The 24727-nt window shown below is 31.6% G+C and overlaps 1 protein-coding gene across 1 annotated transcript in view; it reads right to left on the reverse strand.

The window, feature by feature from the left end:
• Positions 1 to 460: 460 nt before the first annotated feature.
• The window catches only part of LOC129218449 (protein SERAC1-like), a 140111-nt gene continuing 115844 nt past the window's right edge, over positions 461 to 24727 (reverse strand). Inside the window, exons 10-14 of the mRNA XM_054852724.1 lie at positions 21836 to 21936; positions 14913 to 15010; positions 13911 to 14096; positions 8531 to 8671; positions 461 to 987 (exon numbers count right to left, since the gene is read on the reverse strand). Of these exons, the coding sequence (XP_054708699.1) occupies positions 785 to 987; positions 8531 to 8671; positions 13911 to 14096; positions 14913 to 15010; positions 21836 to 21936 (729 nt within the window). The 3' untranslated portion in view covers positions 461 to 784. The remainder of the gene's footprint in view (positions 988 to 8530; positions 8672 to 13910; positions 14097 to 14912; positions 15011 to 21835; positions 21937 to 24727) is intronic.

Here is a 24727-nt window from a genome sequence, read left to right on the forward strand (position 1 = left end):
ACTTGTCTTACACATCTGCAGCTATTTAGAGACTTACTCACTTTTATTGGGAGCTTGGTCAACCTGGATGGGCCGTAGTCGAATTCATGACGATACACTTAATAAATACACTCAGTTAATCTTTAAACTGGTTGTCAAAAATAATTTTCACGCCAGTGAGGTAATTCTGCAACACGAGGGTACAATTGTCGGTATAATTGTCACGAAGGTACAATCGTGCAACTTGAAGTAATTCAGGACATTTTTTTGCAAAGTTACTTGATTTTATGGAGAAATAGGTGAAAATCTGTGAAATCCCACAACGTTCCAAGTGATGTTTCCGAATTTTTTTTTTTACAGAGTATGAAATGTATTCCATGCTTAAATCATATTTGTTAATAGCTTTTATTTTTCTGAAGATGTTAAAAAAATTTCTTTTTTGAAATCAAAGTATTTTATATTTTTCAGGAGATTAAAAATGTTCAATCACAAACACAACTTTTATTGACTTTTTTTTAATCTGAATCAGAGAACTTCACAAAATTCACTAAACAATAAAATCATGAATACTCATTTCATGAATATTCATACAATGAGTAAATAATTTCAATTGAAAGTACAGCAAAATCCCATTACAACGAATACTAGTAGAACAAAATTTCCCTTTCAATGAAATAAATTTTCAATTCTAATGTAATTGCTGTTACAACAATGAAATTCCTGTTGCAGCGAACAAACTTTGTGGCTCCTTGAAATTCGTAGTAATGGGATTTCACTGTATTACCCTTAATTTCTTTTTAAAACATCATGGAATTAAAGACATCAAGTTCGAAAATTCCCTGATATTTTTGTACAGAGGCAAATCTGAAAATGCAGGAGATGAGAACTGAGGTATATGAGTGATTAAAAACTCCACAACTTTTCTGTAAGCAATTGATCTTCGTGAAAAAGGTTTACATGTGCTTAAGTGTTCAACCGGTATTTTGTAGAAGTCTCCAAAACCTGGATCTGCAAAATGAAGTAAATATTAATATCATTGGAAAATATATGACTAAATACTAAAAACTGTAAGTTGATACAGTCACAGAGAATGATATTTACTCAGAAAATTACACTTGATTACACTACATTTCCAATGACCAAAATTGCTACTTTGTTTAATGAGTTATGACATTATTTTAAAGATTTCTTTGACTTCAACTCCGGTGACGCAACAAGATGTGAACCAAAACAAAATTTTTTATTGTAAATCATTTAACAAAAGTATTGTAAACTCATTAATATATTAACCCCTTAAAGATCGAATAAGTTTTAAGTCATAAAAGTGTATAAAGATTATTATAATTAAGAAAATTTATTAAGAAAATTATATAAAAATAAGTGTACAAAAAACATGTGCATTTAATTTTTAACATTTTTTTTTTGATTGAAATTTTAAAAATGATATGAATAGCAAACAAGCAAGCCCAAGCAAGCAGCAAAAATTTAATAAATACATCTTTTAAACATTAAAAAAGGATTTTATAAATCTTTTGTGTAATATAAGTAGAGATTAGTAAATTTTTCTTGTGTGTCTCTTGCATGAGATATAGAGGCCAACATCACAATCTGGACAGAAGTAAGGAATTTCCTTCTTGCATCTCTGAAATTACATTTAAAATGGACTGGTGCTGCCATCTAGTGTATGTAAAGAGAAATAAAATGTATTCCGGGGAAAAGAAATTAATTGGTGTTGATGTAGAAATTAAAGGTGTTTTGTCTTTTTAATATTGCACACCCCAGCACGGCAATATCACGGGTGCAAGAAATAGAGGGAGAAACCCCAGCCCAAATCATTTTCACGGGATCGAGAAGGAATGGGTCAAGGAGCATATCGTTGCCTAAGATTTTTTTAAGGTAATCTCTGATTTTTATGTTATTGTTTTATCACAACTTTTGTCCTAGGAAACTCTTATGAATATATTATTTCTAATTTCTGATCTGAAGTGAAGTTTAATTGTTTGATTTTGTTAAAATTTTACAATTAAAATCTGGCAACATTAGTGTGTTTCGAAAATCGCTTATCAAGTTTTTCTTCTGCTATGTTTTCTTAAAAGATATTATAAATTTTACATTTATTTTTCATGGCACTAAATGGGATATTCGTTTTGTGTCCTTATTCTGTTTTTAAATAAATTATTTTCTCTTATTCTTAAAATAAAAGGAGAGGGGGGGGGGGTTAGCTTTTTGTTTTGTTGTAGATTCAATACTTTATTCAAATTATCTTTACCATTCTGCACTCTGGGGGGGGGGGGGGTATCGTGAAATGCAGTACTTTCTGTAGAGCTTTTTTAATGGTGTGCACACATTTTTGTTATTTTACATCAGAGGAGAAAGGGGAGGGGGAAAAGATATTTTCATTTATTCAAGGGATTTCTTTTTTTAGCATGGGCATCGCCGTGTGGGTACAGCTCGTACTAATAATATAAAGCTGTTAAGAGTTTGTTTGGTAATAAGAGCTTGTTTGAACATGTCAGTCTCGAGAACTACTGTTTCCAATTGAAAGATTCTTTTTGTGTTGAATAGTCCATTTATTCAGGAAGGCTATAGGCTATAATTTGCATTGATATTTTAATTAGAAATAAGTTATTTAATGCTTTATGTGATTTTTAGCAGTTTTTAGTACTTTTTACCCCACAGACCCTGAACCAATTGCACCAGAAAAATATTTTTTGTACTAAAATGTAGCAAATTTAATTTTAAGTACGTTGGAATTTGCAGAAAGAGAGATTTTTTTTATGAATTTCTGAAAAACACCTCGCATTTTTTCCTGGGCTTAATTTTTTTCTAAACTCATCCCGCAAAAAATATAAAGACTTCTTTTGTAAAACTTAACTATGTAATAGTAAAAACATTTCACCTTCTTCAAAAAAATTTTTTTTTCAAAAATAAGCAGTTTTTTTTAAAAATAATTTTTATAATGCGGTGCAGGGCACGACTTCCAAGCATAACCGAAGTTTTAGCAATCTTCAATTTACGATGGTCATTAGATCATGGCGATGACGTCATGGCCACATGATCCAACTGCAGCGCTTGCTTTTGTTTCTTTCTTTCCATTGAGGAATTTATTCATCCCCCCTGACGTTTTGCTGTTATTGAATGTTACATATTCGTATGCATTTGATTCAATAAAAGTGTAATAAGAGTTTTTTTTTTTTTTAACTCTTTTGCACACTATGGGGAACAGAGAGGTTTTTTTTTTGGTGCTATTTTATTTAAATAAATAAAATGCGCGTTTTTTTGCATGATCTTTGTTTTACGTACATAGAAACAGACTGTTAATTACCATCAGAGATAGATATGCATAGATCGTATAGATAGATTGATAAATAAATATAGAGGTTGATATAAGTAGATGGTCAGTAAGAGATAGATATTCCCGCATTTAAAGAACTTCAACAGGTGATTAATGCTCCTCCCCACCCCGACTTTGAAAAATAAAACATTCACATAAAAGTGGACGGTTTTTTTTGTTATTTTCCAGAAAATATTGAGAGTACACCTCCCCCATCCTCCTTCGGGGCTGCTTGCATAGAAAGGTGAACCAGCTGGTCGCCGCAGGCGGCTATCTTTTTATGTGTTTTGGCGAATCGTTTTAAATTCCAAAGAGACTGTAATAGGTTTTTGAAAAGCTGTGTATGCATTTCAGTTTAAAAAAAAAAGATCATTTCACATCAGAAGGGAACAGGGGGCATGGATTTTTTTATTCAACTGACTGCCTCTAAATTCTTAGCACGGGCATTACCGTGCGGGTACTGCTAGTTAAAAATATATATTAAAAAGATGTTCCTTTTTTAAGAAAAAATAGTACATTAAATTATCTACAGGAAAATATTATAGGAAATAGAAAACAAATACTTTCCTTCCAGTAACCATTCAGCATAAGAATTCTAAGACAGTATTAAAACCACTCTTAAAGACATATCTAATCATGATAAAACTAAAAAGTTTATATGGAAATAATTTTGGATTAAATTTTCAAGCAGTATAATTATTGCTGCAAGAATAACAAGTAATAATGAAAGTTTAGAAGTAATGTAGTTATAATTATGTAAATAATGGACATATTTATGTAAAACAACTGAGTTATTCTCTAATCAAGAACTTAGGTTTTAATGAATGAATACAACATTTTAACTATGAAAAAATTATAAAAATATATGCCTATGTACACAAGGTAACTCAATTTCAAAAAATTTCATAATTTGTCAAAAAAAAATCTTAAGATTATTTTGCAACTAACAACTTCAAAATGCAAAAAACAATTTAATTAATTTTAAAATACACATGTATATAACTTGGCTTTAAAAACAAAAGAATTTTTGAAGTCTGTAACCCCCCCCCCCTTCATATAATCTGAGGCGACAGCAAATATAACAATGGCAAAAAAACAAAGTTGATTTTAATTTAACATTTAATTTTAGCAACTCAATTAAAAATGCAAAGAAAAAATAACTTTTAAGCTTTTATCAGTATTAATTAAAAAAAAAGATTTCTTCCTGAAATCGTAATTACAGTACGCTAATACTTCAAGACAATGAGTAAAAGCAAGGGAGCTAAGGAATTAAAAATGAATCTTCTATGCCTCTAAGGCTGTTTATTTTACGTAGCATGGAGTGTGCAAAAGGAAAATTTAAGCTACATAAAATAAACAACTTTATAGACAAAGAACCAATCTTAGGTAGTTCATCCTGTGGTTAATAAGTTAAGATTCAATATTTTGACGTTGAGGAAAACAGATGCACAAATATGCCGCAGCGTATAACCGCACTTAATGAATTTTACTCTTTTTTAACAGATTACTGGTGGAAAATGCATCGGGGATTAAATTAATTTTAAAAAGTGAAAAAAAAAATTCTTCATTTAATCATTTTCCCCCTGAATTTTTGTAATTTTTTGAAAATCCCAGAAAAATATTTCCCTGATTAATATAGTTCCCTGACTTTTCCCAGATCTGTCGCCAAACTGTATTACATTTTAAGTTAAGCATCATATATTACACTGCTTTTGATGTCAGTTTCCTACAATTCAGTAATAAATTATTTTAAAACCTCTCTTGAACACTGAGCAGCAAAAAATTCAGTGAATATTAAAATCAGCACTACATTTTATAGCAATTATACGCCCATACAGTAAGTTTTCAAAGATGATTTGCGTGAGAATTTCTCTTAAATAAATACATCACTACAATAAGAACTACAGAAATCAGTTTAATCATATAGAAACATTGGAATGAGGTTTCAGAATAAATTGCAACAATGTAGTCTATGATGTTACTAAGCATAGGATTGTATTTTCAGGAATGTTTTACAAATGTTTGTAGTATGGAATGTTTTGCTTTAATGTGAGTTAACTGACCAAATTAATCATTTTTAAACAATCAGATTTTTTCAAACTAAACTATAAAACAATACAAACAATTGATAAAGTACTTAAATTGAATAGTTAAGTTGCAAGATATTTTTATAAAATTTCACTTTCTTTTGGTTTATGGACTTTAAATTGTTCTGAAATTTCCAACGCTGTAAACTGTAAAAGGCTTAGAAACAGAAATTGTTATGTTTGGTACACATTCAGTCTGGGCTACATGTAAATTAGGTCAAATGCAAATTAAATATAAATTATACATCTATGTCAAAACATTTTTTATTAATTTATGATATGTTATGTTTGTCATTTTTCTTATTTTTATTAACTGCTAACTATAAAAAGTTAAAAATCGTACAAATAGTAGCATTTTCCCATTAGTGTAATTTCAGTGGTTTATTTTTGTGACACTTCATTCTGTGATTTTGTCATATCAGACAGTTATTAACCTTAGAAATAAGTAAAAACCTGATCTTTAACGGCATATTTCAAAATGCTGTGATTATTTTCATCATTAAGAGCGAGTTTTTATAAGAACCGGGCAGAAATGGGGTGTTCGGATATACACCACCTTTGAATTTGTTCAGATTTTTATGGTGGATTAAAAGATTTCAGAAGACACATATTTTTTTTTCTCCAAAAATTTTTTTGGGGACCTGTAAAAATTCATAAAGTGGAGCTCAACGTAAAGGTTTTTCCAAATCAGCGTTTTTTAAAATGCTGAAAATATGACATTTAATATTCTTGTGTTGAAAATATGACATTTAATACCTAAATTGAAATTTGTCATAAATTTTGTGGCTGACCTCCAGTGCAGCCTTTCAGAAGTTGCTAAACTTTGTCAAAAAAATGAAAAAGTGCCATGTTTAAGACCCTCTGGTTCCCTGCATTCAGGCTCAACTATGGCTTTTGTACGTAATTTGTGTAAGAATATATATAAATTTTTCAATACCCTCATTAGCTGCATAGCTCACTCTCTGCGCTGCCAAAAAATTGCAGTTTTTGTATCAAAAAATACAAAAAAGTGCAGTTTTCATGAGTCTTTATCTCAGTGCACTGAGGGTCAGTGCAGAACTGTATGCCTGCATTTCAAACTAAAGTATAAGTATTTTCACAAAAAAGTAACAGAACTATGGGCAAATTCTTTTCAAGAACACAATACGTATTTCAAAACAGTAAAATGAGCTATTCAGTATTCAATTCAGTCATCATATCCGGGTTTAAACTTTCCACCAAGCACTTCCCGATACTTTTCTAAAAACTAGTATGATCAGAAACTTACCATAAAAGAGTTATAAACTTGCAAATAGATTGATTATGCTGACTCGCGTACTTTATTATACGATAACTAGAAGCAAAGTGAAAGAAAAACATCAAAATATGATAAAAAATGTACTTTTTAGGGGCCTGTATCTCAGTGCACTGAGGGTTAGTATAGAACTTGACGCCTACAGTTTAAACTAAAGAGTGTATGTCTTTTTATAAACAAGTGACATAACTATGGGCAATGGTTCTGCAGGCTCATAAAATGCACTTCAAGATGACGAAATTGCACAAGAGTTAATAACGCATCCAGTTAGTTGTACTCAAGCTACAATGCTTTGTCTTGCATTTTTTTTTAATTGTCCCACTAATCAGGCAACTATACCCTTGTTTTATAATATCATAGTATTGCTTTTATCATACGTTATAAAATTTGACTTAGTAATTGTTTGCTATCATGGTAGTTTAGTGCAGAGAAAATAATTTTCGTCACTATAATGTACAGTCTAAACAAATGTCAACGAACTATAATGTACAGTACAAATGAAAAAAAAGCTATCTTATTTAAAATAATTAAAAATATACCTAAAACACCTTCAAAAAGTGTTACAAATATATAACTTGCGTTTTTACCGCAATAATGAGTTTTTTCCCTTCACTTTGCTTCCAGTTATCATATTATAAAGTATGCGAGTAAGCATAATCAGTCTATTTGCAAGTGCTATTCTCATTTATGGTAAGTTTTTGATCTTACTAGACTTTTAAATAGTATCTCGAAGTCACTGGAGGAAAGTTTAAACCCGGATATGTTGATTGAATTTAAAACTAAATAGTTCATTTTACTGTTTTAAAATATGTATTGTGTTCTTGAAAAGAGTTTGCCCATAGTTCTGTCACCTGATTGTGAAAATACACATACTGTAGTTTGAAATGCAGACAGTAAGTTTTATACCGACTCTCAGTGAAGAGAGATAAATGCCCATAAAAAGTACACTTTTTATGATATTTTGATAACAAAACTGCTATTTTTTGCAGCAGTGAGCGTTAACCATGCATTATATGAGCCTATATAATAGATTATATATATCACTACACAAATTGCCAGCAAAAACTATGGTTGAACCTCAGTGCATGGAACCAGGATGCCTCAAACATGACACATTTTCACTTTCTTCCGCACAGTTTAGACACCCCTGCCAGGGTCCACTGAAGGTCAGCCATAAAATTCACGATATATTTCATTTGAGGCACTAAATATCATGTTGTGATCACAAAGATTACTTTTGCTGATGCTCAATGCGCAGAGATAATTGAATATTGAAAAATGTCGATTTGAGAAAAACCCTAAGTTGGGACCAACTTACAGAATTTTTGTGGGTCACAAAAATTTTTTTTGGAAGCAAAGAAAAAAATATGAGTCTTCTAAAATCATTCAAAGAAACCACTGTATAATTTTTAGCGAAATCAAAAAATGGCATTTATCTGACCTGCCTGACTCTTATAAAAACTGGCTCTTAAGTTACAGCAGTATAACTTAGTTTGTGAGATATTTTAACAACAAAATGTAAAATTAGCAGCTATGAGTGCAATTCAAATATATTTATGCCACTGTGTTAAGATCTACTAATCCCATCTTTGATTACAAGAGTGACATTTGATAACTTTTGTAAAGTCAAAGGTCAATAGCAAAGAGCAAATAAAAATGGTCTTTAACATCTTTCATGTATATGAAGCTGTAAGAGATGAGGAGATACAAGCATCAAAAGAAATGTCAATGGTTGAGCATCATAGTTCTAAAGTATTTCATTAAATTATATGGATTTTTCCAATCTAGAAGAAAACTAAATCATAATGCTAAGATTAATTTTGCCATAAATGTTACCTGATGAATCTAGAGTTACTAACTGAGCAGAACTCAATCCCCATGAAGACTTTTTTGTTTCACCAAAGCTTAATATAGCTACATTATTCTGAAGAACAAATCTTTTAAAATTTTCATGAAGACTTAAGAGTGATGGAGTTTCTGAAACAGAAAGAAAGAAGAGAAACCTAATAAGTAACATTTAAAAATAGTAAGTGAAACTGATAAACGACAAAAAGGCTAACAAAAGACATAAAATAGTCACATCAGATAGGCATTTCAAGAAGATGAATTTATTCAAAGGAAAAATTCACCTCTAATCCATAGGTCTACTAAGCACAAAATGTGTGATGGCAGAGAAATTTTAAGTTAGGGCTTTTATTATTTGGCTATTGAGGCAGGTCTAAACATAGCAACTTGTTCCCTGTGGCAGTCATGACATTTTTGATCAAAAATTACAGTTCTCCTTACTGCTTTAGTTTTTAAATTTATGGGCTGAAATTTTATCAAACTTAATTTCATTCATACTGGAAGCTATGTGCATAATCTCCTCATGATTGGTGATAATTAGGTTGGAGTAATTTCAAAAGTTGATACAGTTGACAAAGTATGACCTTTATGTCAAACAGAACAGGTTTTATACATGTCTGTTTAAGTTTGATCAGATAAATTATAATCCACACTAAATATAAATCAGGGATGAAAATAGCCCAAAGTCAAAAAAGGAAAAATATTGCGAGGGTTAAAATTTGTATGTATATCTTTTTTTTAAATATTATGCAAAATTATCTATACTGATACAAAGCTGTCTTTTAAATATTTATAGACATTTTTTTAAACTTGAGTAGAAGTGCTATATATTCATGAATAAAACAAGCTTGCATTTATTTAGGATCTTAACAGATATATCAATTCCATTCACCAATTTCAATTTGCCAGTCCACAAATTAGGCGAAATTACTTTATTTTTTATTGTGACGGCTATAAACTAAATGCTATAAACCCATATTTACAAAATGACATTATGTTACTTAAACATTTACTGAAAAGATTCAGCTCTGAGCAATTTCATTGAAGTAGACATCACTGTCAGATTTTTTTCCAGTAGGATTTAAATCATTTAATTCTAAAATTCTCTCATTTATAGTATCAGTAGAACATTTGATTTATCTCTAGTTAATATAATTAGCATCAGTACATTTCTTAAAATGTTTAAGCAGGTGTTGACGTCTTTGGCGTTTTGCAGCATTTTTTGCAAGCCACTTTTTCTTTTTTAATTGTAATTCTTTCCTTTTTTCCTTTTTTAGAGTCTAATTTTTATTTTGTCCTTTTTTATATAATTTGGCAGAGTCTCTAAAATTTTTGCAAATATACCTGGTAGAACATGTTGTAAGACAATATTGTAAAAATTACCAATACTATATCCAGGGCTCTCAACACATTTTAGCCATAGAAAAGGGTAAAAGAGGACCACTTTCAATCAGAAAGGGGACTAAAGAAGAGTTAGGATTAAAATGAGGACCTTGGGAGGACCATTCATAGTGAAACCCTGGGAAGTACCAAAAGGCAAATTAGCTGCCTGCTGCTAAATCCATGAAGATAATTCGTTAATTAATCATAATAATGATTTTTAATGATACAATTCCTTATCATCTTCTGCACAACTGAACTTTTTATTTGTTAAATTACATTATTTATGAACATTTGGATGGCGGGCGGGGGGGGGGGGGTGATTGACCAGAAAGCATGTAACTAACGATCTTACAGAGTAATTTTAACTAAAAAGTAAATTTTCTACTAATTAACTACTGAAAACCAGCTAATTATAAATAATCAATTAAGTGACCGATGAATCAGTGCATACCTAGTTAAGACCTTTTAGATACAGTTTTTAAAGTAAACATCTTAGCACATAGTCATTTACAAAAAAATTCACGTAACCAGTTTAAACAGAATTCATTTTGATATAAGGTACTGCAAGACAAGAAGATATAGTTCAGAGGCCATGAGGGCATACCCCCCTCCCAGAGCCCTTGTTTTTTACACATATTTCCAACTCTAATATGGTAGTTTACATACATATAAGAGTTTATGAAAAAACACCCAACCCAGGAGGTAATTTCTGGCTACGCTACTGCATAAGCTCAAAAATACTAAAAGTTTGCAAAACACTTATTAGTATGATAAGTATCCAAATCACTTCTTGATATGTATGTATTAGTTGTTCTGCCACCAAGGTATAGTAACTGTCGTCAAGTATATTTAAAAATTACTGAGAAAAAAAATATTTTATTGAAGTCGCCACATCCAAAAATACGCAAATGCTGTTTCAGTGATTTACTGAATAACGTAATGTAATCAATAAATGCGCAAGTTCAGATTCATAGAGCTATATTTTCAAATTGAGAATACTCATTATGAGTATTTTCAATAACAAATAAGGATACAAAGAAATACAAAAGTAATTTAGTTTTTAGTTTCTTAAAAATAAAAATAGATAATATAATCTGAGGTAGCACATGTCAAAGTAGCTTCCAGATTCCAAAAATATTAAAATAATTCCAAGATGCAAAAGGATTGAAATCTTGAACATGAGAATCAAATTTTCGCAAAATACGATCACTGTTGGCATGTTTTCTAAAAATGTATTTATTTATTATTTACTAAAATTAAACATAAAATATGGTAGTCTAAGATAGCAGATGTGAAAATAAAATTCGATTGTCCAAAATATTGAAACATTTACTAGATGCAAAAAGATTGAAATGTCAAACACATGAAGCAATATTTTACGAAGTTCGAGTAAGTGCAATGCTGCCATGTTCCAAAAAGAAGAAAGTTTATTATCTATTAATATTAAACAAAAAATAAGTTAATCTAAGGTGGCATGCGTCGAAATAACTTCCAATTGCCAAAAATATCAAATTATTCACAAGATGCGAAAAGACTAAAATCTCAAACACCAAAAGTAAATTTTCCGCAAAGTCTGAGTAAGTGCAATGTTGCCGCGGTTCCAAAAACAAGAAAATTTATTATCTTTTAAAATTAAACATAAAATGAATTAAAGATGGTGTATGTCAAAATAACCTCCAATTGCCAAAAATGTCAAAATATTTACAAGATGCAAAGGAATTGAAATCTCAAATACGACAAGCAATTTTCCGCAAAGTCCAAGTAAGTGCAATGTTATCACAGTTCCAAAAATAAGAAAGTTTAATTATTTATTAAAATGAAACATAAGATAAGCTAATCTAATGCGGCATTTGCTAAACTAACTTTGGATTGCAAAAAATAGCAAAATATTTACAAGATGCAAAGGGATTGAAATCTCAAAGTCAACATGCAATTTTCGGCGAAGTCCGAGTAAGTTTGATGTTTCCATGGTTTCGAAAAAAAGTACTTTATTATTTATTGAAATTAAATAAAATAAACTAATAAAAGGTAATGTATGTTAGAATAACTTCTGATTGTTAAAAACATCACAATATTAACAAGATGCAGAAAGATTGAACCCACAAACACAGGAAGCTAGTTTTCGCGATGCTGTGTATAGAACTCAAGCTCAGAAAATTGCACTGATGAAATGTTCTTGAAAAATATTTAAGCACTATTCAATAATTTTCTACCGATTTTAAGTACCAAAAAAAAATTTTCCCATTATTTTTCAAGGTTTTCAAGCACTTAAAAATGGAAATTTTTTTCAAGCACTTTTCCAGGGTTTTTAAGGGCATACGAAGACGTCATAACTCCTTTCCCAAACCTCTCCATTTGCTAGATTTCCATGCTGCAGCGGTTGAAGGAGGAGTATAATGACGTTAATCTGAAGCAAAATAGAAATAATACAGGAAAGACAAGTTAAATAGAAACAAAGCGCCACGGCCGCGTGTTTGGGCGCAACAAGCATCAGCACACACTATCTTTTAATGCAATAAAAACTTTTAAAATCTGATTTTTAAGTAAAAACAATATAAAAGCGGACTAAACGGACCAAAATGTTTAAAAGGTGTCGAAACCGGACTTTACCCATAAAAACGGACTTTGGCCGGAAAAGCGGACCATTTGGGAGCCCTATATATCGCTACATTATGGGATTACAATAAAAATGATGTCAAATCGGGCACTGGGTATGGTATTGATAAGAAATATCATAAACAACATTGTGACCACAACGTAAACGATGCCGTACTGTTATTGTTTCCCTGATATCTTTCTATATCATTTATGCGGCATTGTGACGATATCGCCTTATCGTTTAGCTGACAATTCTCATATCTCCCTATATCGCTTCACGTCGTCTTGCCGATTACATGACTGATATATGCTGTCTATCAAACCCTAAAAACCGTGGGAAAAAAGACAAATTACAAAAAGCGGACAATCGCAGATCCGCGGAAGATTTTCATCCCTGATAAATACACAGGCAAAATATAGATTTTGATGAACAAAATAACAGGAACAGTACCACATTTTATAGTCTGTTTAAAAAGAGTCAAATTAATGAGGTGCGGATTATCTGTGCTTTTACATTTCTTCTCAACCCATATGCATTAAACCTCAATATTTACAGCAGGATTTATCAATAGAGACCGTTTCGCTGCCTGTAGGTTGTTTATTTTACATAGCTTGAATGTTTGTGTCATGCGATTCAGACTGTGTTAAATAAACAACTACACAAAGAAGGGCTTAATTTGCACAAGATTAGATCATTTGCTCCTTTGTCTTGACTCTTTGTCTTTAAGTAATTAGCATGCTAAAATCATGATTTCAGGAAAAAATCCTTATTTACATTAATTTTGATTTTACCTTAAAAGGTATTACATCTTCACATTTTTAATTTAGTTGCTAAATAAAAACTTAATTTTTTTGCAACATATTATCTGAGGAGTCTAAGAATTTTTTCCTTTCAAGCCGATTTTAGTACCGGCGGATAATATGGTATTAGTAATTTTTAACACTTACAAAGCAAAAATTTCTACACATGAAACATAGTTAAAAAATCAGCAATTTTACGGGAAATTTTCCGAGATTTATCCAGTTATTTGTAGGAAAAATGAAACAGAAAAATATCATTAATACGTTGAATGGAAAAAATTAAATCTATGTAATCAAAAATTCCTTAATATTTGAAGAAAGAACAGAGACTTAACAACAGCACACTTAACTTATCAAGCAAACTTAACTTATACAACAGCACACATTTTGAATCAGACTTAATAGTAATTGTAACCAGGGCTGTGGAGTCAAAGAGATAATGAAGGGACAATTGTGTTACAGCTCCAACTCTTGAAATTTAAACGCTTCTAATGCCTTTATCCAAAAATCAGTCCGACTTTGACTTAAATTCACAATAGACACTGTAAATGATGTAACACAATTTTCAACAGGAATTATATGAAAATACCTTTCTGAAGCTGTAATATATCAATGGATGGCAAAAATATACGAGGAGCAAAATGAAACCACGATGCAATTCCACTCCCTTTATGAGGCACACTGTAAAATATAACTCCAACAGTATTCTTAGATAGTAAGTTGTCTTTTCCTTTGCTTGAGTTTGCTTCTAATAATATTTGTTTCACAAGGAGTCCTATAGCAGAAAAATGCATAAGCTCACATTTTATTACACTTCAAATAAAACTTAATTGTTATTTATGTAAACTAGTAAATTCTTATGTAAAAAGAAAAAGTAAACAAAATAATGTAATAGTATCAAGTTAAAACTCTAAACATGGGAGGATTATAAGAGGTTAGGGACATGGAGAAAGTCTTAGCAAGGTGTTGCAATCCGAGAGGTCCCAGAGCAGTCATTATTAAATTAAGAATTGAAAGGTGTAGAATATGCAAGCTTACAAAATGTGGTTTTCAATGTCTTACTTACGGTCATTATGAATTAACAGTTGAAGCAGAACAAAGAATACTCATAATTGAGAAGTAAAAATGAAGGGTGTCCCATCATTTCACTCTTTTTTGAAGGAACAGAGCAGTACAGAACACGGTAACATCTCATAAATCACCTGAAAGGTTCTTGCTACAGAAATTCAACAGATTTAAACATGGCTTTGTTTATAGTAAGAAGACTACACAAATTAACCTTAATCCCATAGGTTAAACTTAATTGTTAATAAGTAACATAAGGCAATAGATTTAAAAGTTAACAGGTAATAGTTACAGATAATTCCTGGGTAGGGCAGGGTCTAGTCTTTTATCTCTTCAGTGGATCAATAAAATGAGTAACAAGCACAATTAAAAACTGGGGCGGAGCGTTGGGTTCAGCGTCTAACCAGACCTTGGCACTATGGCATGTTGTGCGAACGAGTTTAGTTTAGGTGTGTATAAAGAAAAAAGTAAACAAAAATGTGGTAAAGATACAAGATTAATAACAGCAAAATAAGTAAATTCTTACCACCCATTGAATGTGTAACCCAGACAATGGGTCTTTCCCCAACATTCGCAAGCAATAACTTTCTACTTAACTCCTTAGCTTTAGCTTCTATACCGTCTCTGAAAGAAAGAAAATGTATTTACACACTCAAAACAAAAAATACTAAAAGCTATTCTCCATTCTAAGAACTTTTGCTGGAGGCAAAAAATATCATAATTCCTAACAGTTAAAAAAAAAAAATCATCATTTTTTTTCTTTAAGAAAAGCTTGAAGAAGTTTCAAAGGAAATACCAATGTTCAGTCAAAAACTAAACAAAGAAAGAAAAAAGTCAAAGTGGTTAATCAAGAATTAGGAACATTGACTTTCTACTGCAACTGAGAGCTACAAGAAGGTACTTACTGTATTAGAACATTGCATGAAAATTGAACATTTTGTCCTAAAGATGACAACTCATATATTTTATTAAGAATAATAACACTGAAAAACAAATATTAACAAATTTTCTGTTCCTCAATGTACTTGGGTGTTTCTTATAGATATCAAGGTGCTGAAAAAGAATATGATAGCAAAAATTTTCTATCGCCTTCCATTTTTAAGAAATTTTATTTATATGTTTTGGATTATGTAGGCTACCTTATAGCAGTTATAAGTTTACTAACTTTTTCTTTTAGTTGCATTTGATCCATAGACATATTTTTTTACTCATCATAGCAATAGAGTATGCAACAAGAGCGAAGAAGTGGAATTCACTTTGAAAAGTCTTAAGTTTGCGACCTTGAACTGATGGTGCTAGGCATCCATATCATTTCGGTTTCACACAAGATCACAGTATGGGAAATTGTCTTTTGACACGTGGAAATGCTATGTCATCGATTCCCATAGCCTTTCTTTTTGGATATTGAAAGAATATTACGAAAACATGAAGATACTGCTGCATGAAATCGACTACTCACATCATAATTGGAGCATTTTAAAGTAATTGCCATTCTCATTGGTCTACAAAATAATGCTATTTTCTGTGCAAGTGGGACAGCAGGGAAAAACATGAACATTACATCAAAAAAGAAATAAATTGTTAAAAATTGTTTGTTGTGAATTTTGTCAAAGCAATGGATAAAAAAGGGTGTAGATTTCAATATTTGCAGGAACAGCTCCTATCACTCACAAGGAGGGTATTTTCATTGACCCATAAATCAGAAAGCTTATAATGGACCAAAATTTTGAAGCTAATTTTAAGTGCTTTAGGAAAAACAGCATGTCTTGATTTTTACAATGCTGTAACACAATTCTTAGGAAGTAATAGAAGTCCTAAATATGAAAAAGGAATTTAAAGACTTGTTAAAAAGTTACAGAAAATTAGGATGCTCAATGTCATTGATTTTTTTTTTTGGCATCTCACTTAAATTTTTCTTTTGAAAGTATGGGAGCTGTGAGCAACGAGAATGGGAAGCGCTTACACAAGAATATTTCTGCAATTGAAGCACAATATCAAGGACCATTCACTCCTAATATGCTTGTTATTACAGCTGGAATCTTATTTGAGAAGCTTGTCATAGGGCTTATAAGAGAGTATCCGTAGTTAAGGCATTCCAGTATGAAATTTAAGAATTGTTTTTACAAATATAATTATTTTTTCTTAAAAAATCTTTTATTCTTCTACAATATATATTTTTTGTGTTTTATATTTGTTTTAAGCTTTGTAACTATTTATATAAAATGGTAAATGACAAAAATATTGTACATGAGTTGGATAAATGACATTAAATTGAGATTTTAAAGATTTTGGATTTTTCAAAAATATGTATGTGGTGGAATATTTTATTGTCATATTCTTTTTCAACACCCCCTAAAATATAAAAGTGACCACTTACTTATTGAGGAACAGAAACCTTGTGTTTACCAGTGTTATTATTGAAAACTGCTTGGATTTTGTATGGATCTTTCATAAAATTTCATAAAGTTAAAAAAAAGAGAACATTTTCCATTTCAAAACTTCTATGAAAAAGTTAATTCAATTAAAGTACTCTTTCATCTGAAAGCTATATTGCCCCTTTTTAGGTCTGGGAGAAACACTTTCAAACGAATATAAAGTCTTTTTAAGGCATGCTACAAATGCTTGATTTGATACAAGTAATACTTAAAACTTTTGATGATTATTTATGTATTGAAGTATTAAAATTCTGATGGACAAGCCTATTACATTTGCTTCTTGCACTTCAACTGTAACAGGAATATTCAGCTTTTTTAAGAAGAAAGGCTTTTGAATGATAACTTTTTAAAGAAATTTGAACTAATTATTTTATTTGTGCTAAAACTTTAAACAAATGAGATGTGAAATGTAAATCTAGAAAATTGAAAAAGGTGTTGCACAATACATTTTAATTCAGAGAAACTTATGAATGATGCAAAGCTGTGTTTAAAGCAGAGAATAAGAAAGCAGCACATAGTTGGGTTTTAAAATGCATAAAAAGTCTGGATAAGTAATTAAACAGTAGCTAACATGTGGAAAATCTTTCACACATGTTACGAGTTGTAAAACATGGAGATTAAAAGGTTCATTTTCATAGGAAGAATCATGTGACAAGTCCTTCTTAATAAAATTTATTTTCTAAATGATATACGTTTTCTGTAGAGTTTATTGGTATTAAAATATTGCGACCAATATTGATTTCCTCTGATTAGCAGAAAAAAAAGAGAATTTCCTTGACTTTCCATGATTTTTTGAAGGATATCCTTTTTTCCAACTATTCCAGGCTTTCCACGTTTTCCAAAAGTGTATGAACCCAATGTAAGTAACAAATATTAAATGTTGGAATATTTTACAGCCTTTGTCAACAGAAAAGGTGTGGATCTAAAACAGAATTATGCAAAACCACACTCATCAATATGAACTTACAAAAAAAAAAAAATCTAATGATTTTCATCGGTTTGTCTCATGTACCGTACTCATTTGACATTGCACTACATCCTTTATTTCAATGGTTATGAGACAAAAACATGAAAACATCTAAAATTATGCCTCCAGACATTTAGCTCTAAAGGGCAATTCCACAAAAAGTGGTCCTGACCCACCAAAAATTTTTTTCTCCATATAATATACAAACAAACCTTATATTTTGACAAAAAAAAAAAAAAAATATCGACACTTTTCAATTCCAGCATCAATTTTGAGTTGAAAATATTTTTATACCAGATTTTTGACTGATTTGATAGCATTTAGACGAGGTAAAAAAAAACGTATTGTTAGTGAAATAAATGAAAGATCCATTTTTTTAACTTAATCATCCATTTTTTAGGAAAAACTACCAAATATCAGGAAGACAGATGCTTTACTATAATAATGTCTCAATGTTTTTTAATTAAGACTTTTCATAAGTTTTTAACCGCCCAAAATACGCAGGTCATTTTTTATTGGTCACACACATAACACAAGAGAAACAAAAGTTTTCCTCCTAGGTCAAATTGAGGGACTAGAAGAAAAATATCTCATATCATAAATTAACTTGATGTATAACACCTGTAACTGGACTTTCATCTTCAAACATTCGGCAGAAAATTTTTAATGGGGCTTTTTGAAAGATGTCACACACGTAATGCTCCTGAATGGTTTTCATTATAAAACCATTTTTGCATGCAATTTTTACGGAAAAAAGTACTTTACTTAATTCTACTAAAATTATTGTGTGTTGACACTAAAACCAAGACTCAATGAGCGTTAAAAAGTAATAATAATAATAAATAAATAAATAAGTAAGAATTGTTTATTTCGAATCATAAGAGTAATTTAAACTAAGTATTCACAATTTACATACTTGAAGTTCAAAAGTACAATATTCTTTTAACCTTAAATTGCATTAACATTTTTTGATACTTTTTGGTTTTTGAGAAGAGAAGTTAATAAATTCTACAGATTATGTTAAACGTTCCAAATAGTTTTAAACCACATAAGTAAGTGTTAGAAGTTCGTGATAGTTTATAAGCTTGACATACCTATTTAATTCAGAAACAAATAAAAATTTATGTCATTCATTCTTTGTTTTGTGAATATATCCTTTAAGTTAAGCATTTACTAGCTGCATTGCCCCTCAAAAATAAGAGTTGTGTTAAGTGGCGCAAATTCAACAATCAGGCTTAAATAAAAGAAAAAAATAGTGTAAAACTTCCCATCAATGTGTAGAAAAGAGCAATTTCATGCCTCAAAATTTAAATTCAGATGTCTCAGGCTTTTTTTTAGTTCAAAAAATGTTATCATTGTTAATAATAGGCCTAACTAACCCATTTCACAGATTTTCTGCCAAAAAATCCCTAATTTTGGCAAAAAAAAAAAAAAAAAAAAAAAAAAAAAAAAAAAAAACATAAGAAGACGAAAATACGCCTATGTGAATTCTTGAGCATCAAAGGACCTCTGTGCATAGGCACATAGGCTACTGGCCCAGGGCACCAACATTTGGGGGCACTATATCTTCAGGCAAAATGTTATTTTGCAATTAAAATTGGCAATTTTCATATTGCACTATAGCAAGAAGTAAATATTAAGTCTGAAAAAAAAAAAAAAAAAACCCTAAAATTTTAATCACAAAATCACTCCAAGTTTAGTTGATATTTACATAGTTATATCATAGATAATTTTGATATTTACAACTTACTGCAATGGGCAAAGTTTGACCACATCTTATAATATGTGTAATTATCATATACTACAGGGTGGGGCACGGGAACTTCCTTTTTTGAAAATGAAATAAAAAATTTTGCATTTCTAAAAATTCTTTATTATTATCTTTTTCCTGTCGCACATAATGGGAGATTATGCTTTACACTGTTTTGAAAACAATATCTTGTAAGTGTTGCACTGACACTGATTCAGTCGAACTCGGAAGTTTTGTTCAACTCTTTGGAGCATGTCGACTGGTATATGGGCTGTTTCGGCTCGGATGCAATTCTTCAGGTCCTCCAGGGTTCGTGGATGATTGCTATAAACCCGCGACTTCAGATAACTCCACAAGAAACAGTCACAGGGGAGCAAAATCAGGCGAGCATGCAGGCCAGTTTAAGTCCCCATTCTGAATGAGCCGGTGGATGAAAATTACGCCTCTACAGTAAAAGCGGGATGCTGTCTCGACCAAAGCATGATGGCAACTGAAAGCATGATGTAACAATACTTCCCATTCAGATCTTCACGTTGAGCCTTTCCCCACCACTCTGTGATGCTCCACACTTTTTGTGCACCAAATTCAAAAAAGGAAGTTCCTGCGCCCTACCCTGTATCACACTTCTACTTTTTATAATGGATATAATTGTAAAATAATAAACTGCCAAATTTAGCATGGCTGTGTTAATACACAAATATCAAAATATTTTGTTGCTTCGCTTTTTGAATAAGTGGGGGGAGGGGGGCACCTAGTAAATGTCCTGCCCAGTGTTTCCCAAAATCATAGTTGGGCCTTGGTGAAGACAAAAAACCAATAAAAAATTTTCAAAAATATTTATGCTAGAAAAAGAAATGTTCCAATAATGTTGGCATTAACATCATTTTCATCACTACAGGATAATATAAACCAGTGTCTCTTATTATTCATGATTGTCCATAAGGGGTGCAGCAAGGAAAGAGTTTTAGGGAAAAAACTCCTTCAGAACTCTTGGTTTTAACATACTCTCAATTGGAATACAGGTAGTAGTTTTTATACTTGCAAGGATTGTTATGACCCCCCCCCCCCCCCCCCCCCGTGAATTCTGATTACACTGTTGCAGTTTATTATCATCTAGTTGAACATGTTTTAACAGGAGCTCTGTACCGCCTCTGCCAGTAGGATATTTTATGCTGCCAGAAAAGAGATCAAAATATTGCTTGTGTTACACTAGGTTTGTTTCAAGTGTCTGCTCTGACCTAAAGACAGGGTTGTTCTCTAGGATCAACTCTGTCCTTACAACTAGCTTACCTACATTTCTCTTAAAAACAATTAATACAAAAGTAAAGCTGCATTATTATTTCTTTTCATTCCTTCAGAGGAAAAGTATGTCATTGTTAGGCATATAGACAATACTATGAAAAGAGGAGGTACCATTGCCTTGAGAGAGTTATTGTCATCAACAATTTGGGCATACGCAACTCTATAGATAATTTTGGGAGTTCATCTGACATGGCAGCTTTAATTCAGCAAGACCAGAAATAGGGGGAATAAGAATTTAAAATACACATGGTGATGGAAGAAGATTGGCTATCTTTGAAACTTCCTAATCGCGAATTGCGAAAAATCAAAAATTTCTCTGAAGCACCTTAGAGTATAAAAATTTTATTTTGAGATAACACCTCACATGCTTTTATTAAAACATTATATTGTATACTATTTTAGAAATAAAAGGATTGGGCATCAATTGATTAACACTGTTTCCTTCATGTAAGTATTTTTTCCCTCCTAAATCTAAGTAACTTTTCATCTTGAAAATTAAATGCAGACTGAAATCAAGCTGAAGTATTTTATCATACTAAACATTTTAAAGTATCAATGGTATGTGTATTCTCAAATGCAAGCTGCTTTTCAAACACATAGTCTAGAAAAGAATTTCACGGTGAAGCATGTCAAATATCATCGGTTTAAAAAAGTCGAAAAAGTATAAGCATATCTCATTTAAAGATGAAAGGGTGACAGTATTTAAAAATATTTATTCTATTTATGGCACATGAAGATTAAAAAAAGTTAAAAAGTACTTTCATACATGTACTTTGATGCAATATAATTAACAATGAATAACAGTCACTTTTAACTTGTCCAGGCTATAAAACCTAATCAGAAATCATAAAGTTTAGTAAATGATATAAAGTAATTAAGCATGGGAAAAAGAGTTTGCATCAAATTTAAAACAGAAATAAAGTGTTCAAAGTTTGGAAAAATCTAGTTAAGAAATCCCTTCATCTGAAAAAAAAAATATGAAAGATGATCCATACCTCTCCTTGATTTGAGGATATTTGCAGTTCCAGTGGGTGAGACATGTTCGATAATCGACGCCAATTACACGCAAATTCATTAAATCAACTGCAAGCCAATCCTAATAAATAAAGTGGCAGTATAATTTTGAACTTCTTGAATTTACAACAGTAAAATAGAAATAAATTATTAAAAATCAAGACCTTAAAATAACAAATACAAAAGTGACGACCAGCAACAGGCTCTGGGCCCAGCTAGACTGGTCCTAGTCAATTTACAATCCCAAGTGAAGATCATTGGCCCTCTTAAAACTATCTACTCCCTTGCTCATTACCACCTCTTCCGGTAAACTGTTCCAAGGTTCCACTACCCTGGAAAAATAATAATTTTTCCTAACATCCATGTTAGCCTGAGATTTAAATAGCTTAAAACAATGACCCCTTGTCCTGTTTTCAGTGCTAAACTTCAGCCCCGTAACATCTTTCATTTTAATAAATTTAAACAACTGAATCATGTCCCCTCGGTCTCTTCTTTGCTCAAGACTGTACATTTTTAGCCTTCTAAGCCTGGAATCATAGTCTAAGTGAGAAAGTCCATATATTAGCCTTGTAGCTTGCCTTTGAACCCTTTCCAATACATTGATGTCTTTCTTAAGATAAGGAGACAAAAACTGAACAGCATACTCCAAAGGAGGTCATACCAAACTTCTATATAAGGGCAGAAGAACTTCTTTAGATTTGTTTGAAATTGATCTATTGATAAACCCAAGCATCTTATTGGCCTTGTAACCAGCAATGCTGCACTGTTGGCTAAACTTTAAATCCTGACTTATTAAGACCCCCAGATCAGTAACTTTGTCTGCCTGACTAATGACTGAACCTTGCAAATAATAACTTGTACACTTATTTCTATGCCCTAAATGTAGCACTTGACATTTCCCAACATTAACAGCCATACCCCATTTATCAGCCCACTCCGTAATATGATCTAGATCCTCTTGCAGCTGTTTTGCTTGTTCTTCATTTTCTACAGTCCCCATAACTTTGACATCATCAGCAAAACAATTCATGTTCCCAGAAATATTTTTGTGAATATCGTTCATAAAAACAATGAACAAAACAGGCCCTAACACTGATCCTTGAGGAACCCCACTTAAAATCTCACTCCAATTAGAATAATTTCCCCTTACAATTACCCTTTGTTTCCTTCCGGTCAGCCAGTTTTTTACCCAAATGAAAGTTTTCCCTCCTATTCCTATATCAGCTAATTTGCTAAGTAGAGCAACATGCAGTACCTTATCGAAAGTTTTTTGAAAATCAATGTAAACAACATCTACAGGCTTCTTATTGTCCAAAGCCATGGTAACTTTATCATAGAAATGTAATAAATTAGTTGCACAAGATTTATCTTTCCTGAAACCGTACTGTAAACTAGTCAATAGATTATTAGTCTCTAGAAAATTTACTATCTTAATTTTTATCAATGTTTCAAAAATTTTGCAAACCACCGAAGTTAGACTCACAGGTCTATAATTTCCCGCACTCCCTTTAGACCCTTTCTTGAAGAGCGGTGTAATGTTAGCCAGCTTCCAGTCTTCTGGCACTGTCCCCGAGTTATAAGAAGCATTGAAAATATTTACGATTACATCTGCTAATTCCTCCGCACATTCAACTAAAATTTTTGGATAAATATTATCAGGTCCCGGAGGCTTAGTCTCTTTAATTTTTTTCAAATGAAGTAAAACGTCATCCCTGGAAAATACAAAGTCCTCAAGCTGTACTATAGCTTGTGTCTTGTTGGTGTCAACTGTTGAGATACAGTTATCATTAAAAACACTCGAAAAAAGTTATTAAGACCATTAGCAATATCACTATCGTCCTGAATTAAAATTCCGTGCTCATCAACCAGTGGCCCAATATGACTATTTCGAACTTTCCCCAAATTAGCGTATGCAAAACACCTCTTGGGATTTCTGTTTATGTTATCTGTCAGTCTTTGCTCCAACTCTCTTTTCTGAATTCGTACCAAATACTTAAATTTATGCCTTGCCTTACAATATTGGAGCCTATCTGCACTGTGACTAGTTTCTCTAAACCTATGAAAAGCATCTTGATTGTAATTTAGAGCGTCTTTAATTTCCCTGGAGAACCACAATGGCCAAATTTTAGTGTTGACACCCTCTCTCCTAAAAGAAACATGATCCCCAACCGTTTTCGCTAGCTTTTTCCTTAAACTCTTCCCACTGAAGATTCACATCGCTATTGTCCAATCCAGAAGAAAAAACTGCTTTCAAACTCTGCCTAAGTGCCACAAAATCAGTATTTCTGAAATTGGGCACAAACCTAAAATTCTCTACTTTGTGTGTATCAAATTTAATCCCAAACCTAATACTGTTGTGGTCACTGTCTCCAATGTTGTCCCCTACACATAAACCCTGAACTGAACCTTCCATATCACAGAAAACTAGATCCAAAATCACGTCCTGTCGAGTACCCTGAGTTACAATTTGATCTAAAAAAGTCACCAATTACTTTCAAAAATTCCTCTTCTCTGCTATTACTATGGTAAAAATTATTCCAATCAATTCCTGGAAAAGTAAAATCTCCCATTATAATGACTGACCCCTTGCTTGAAATGTCACTAATAATACTAAACATCTGTTCATCTTGACCCTGGCTTAAGTTGGGTGGCCTATAAATGTTCCCTAAACGTAGTTTATTGCCCTTATTGCTCACCAACTCCAACAAAATCATATCAATCTCATTAGGTTTATCATTAATTACCAATTCATTGCAAGTTAAAGTGTCTCTGGCAAAAAATAAAACCCCACCACCTCTTTTACCTACTCTATCTTGTCTAAACAAATTATACTCAGCAATAGATAATAAATCATCATCACTTTCGGTAGCCCA

The sequence above is a fragment of the Uloborus diversus genome, chromosome 3 (assembly GCF_026930045.1).
Source record: "Uloborus diversus isolate 005 chromosome 3, Udiv.v.3.1, whole genome shotgun sequence".
NCBI classification, from domain to species: Eukaryota; Metazoa; Arthropoda; class Arachnida; order Araneae; family Uloboridae; genus Uloborus; species Uloborus diversus.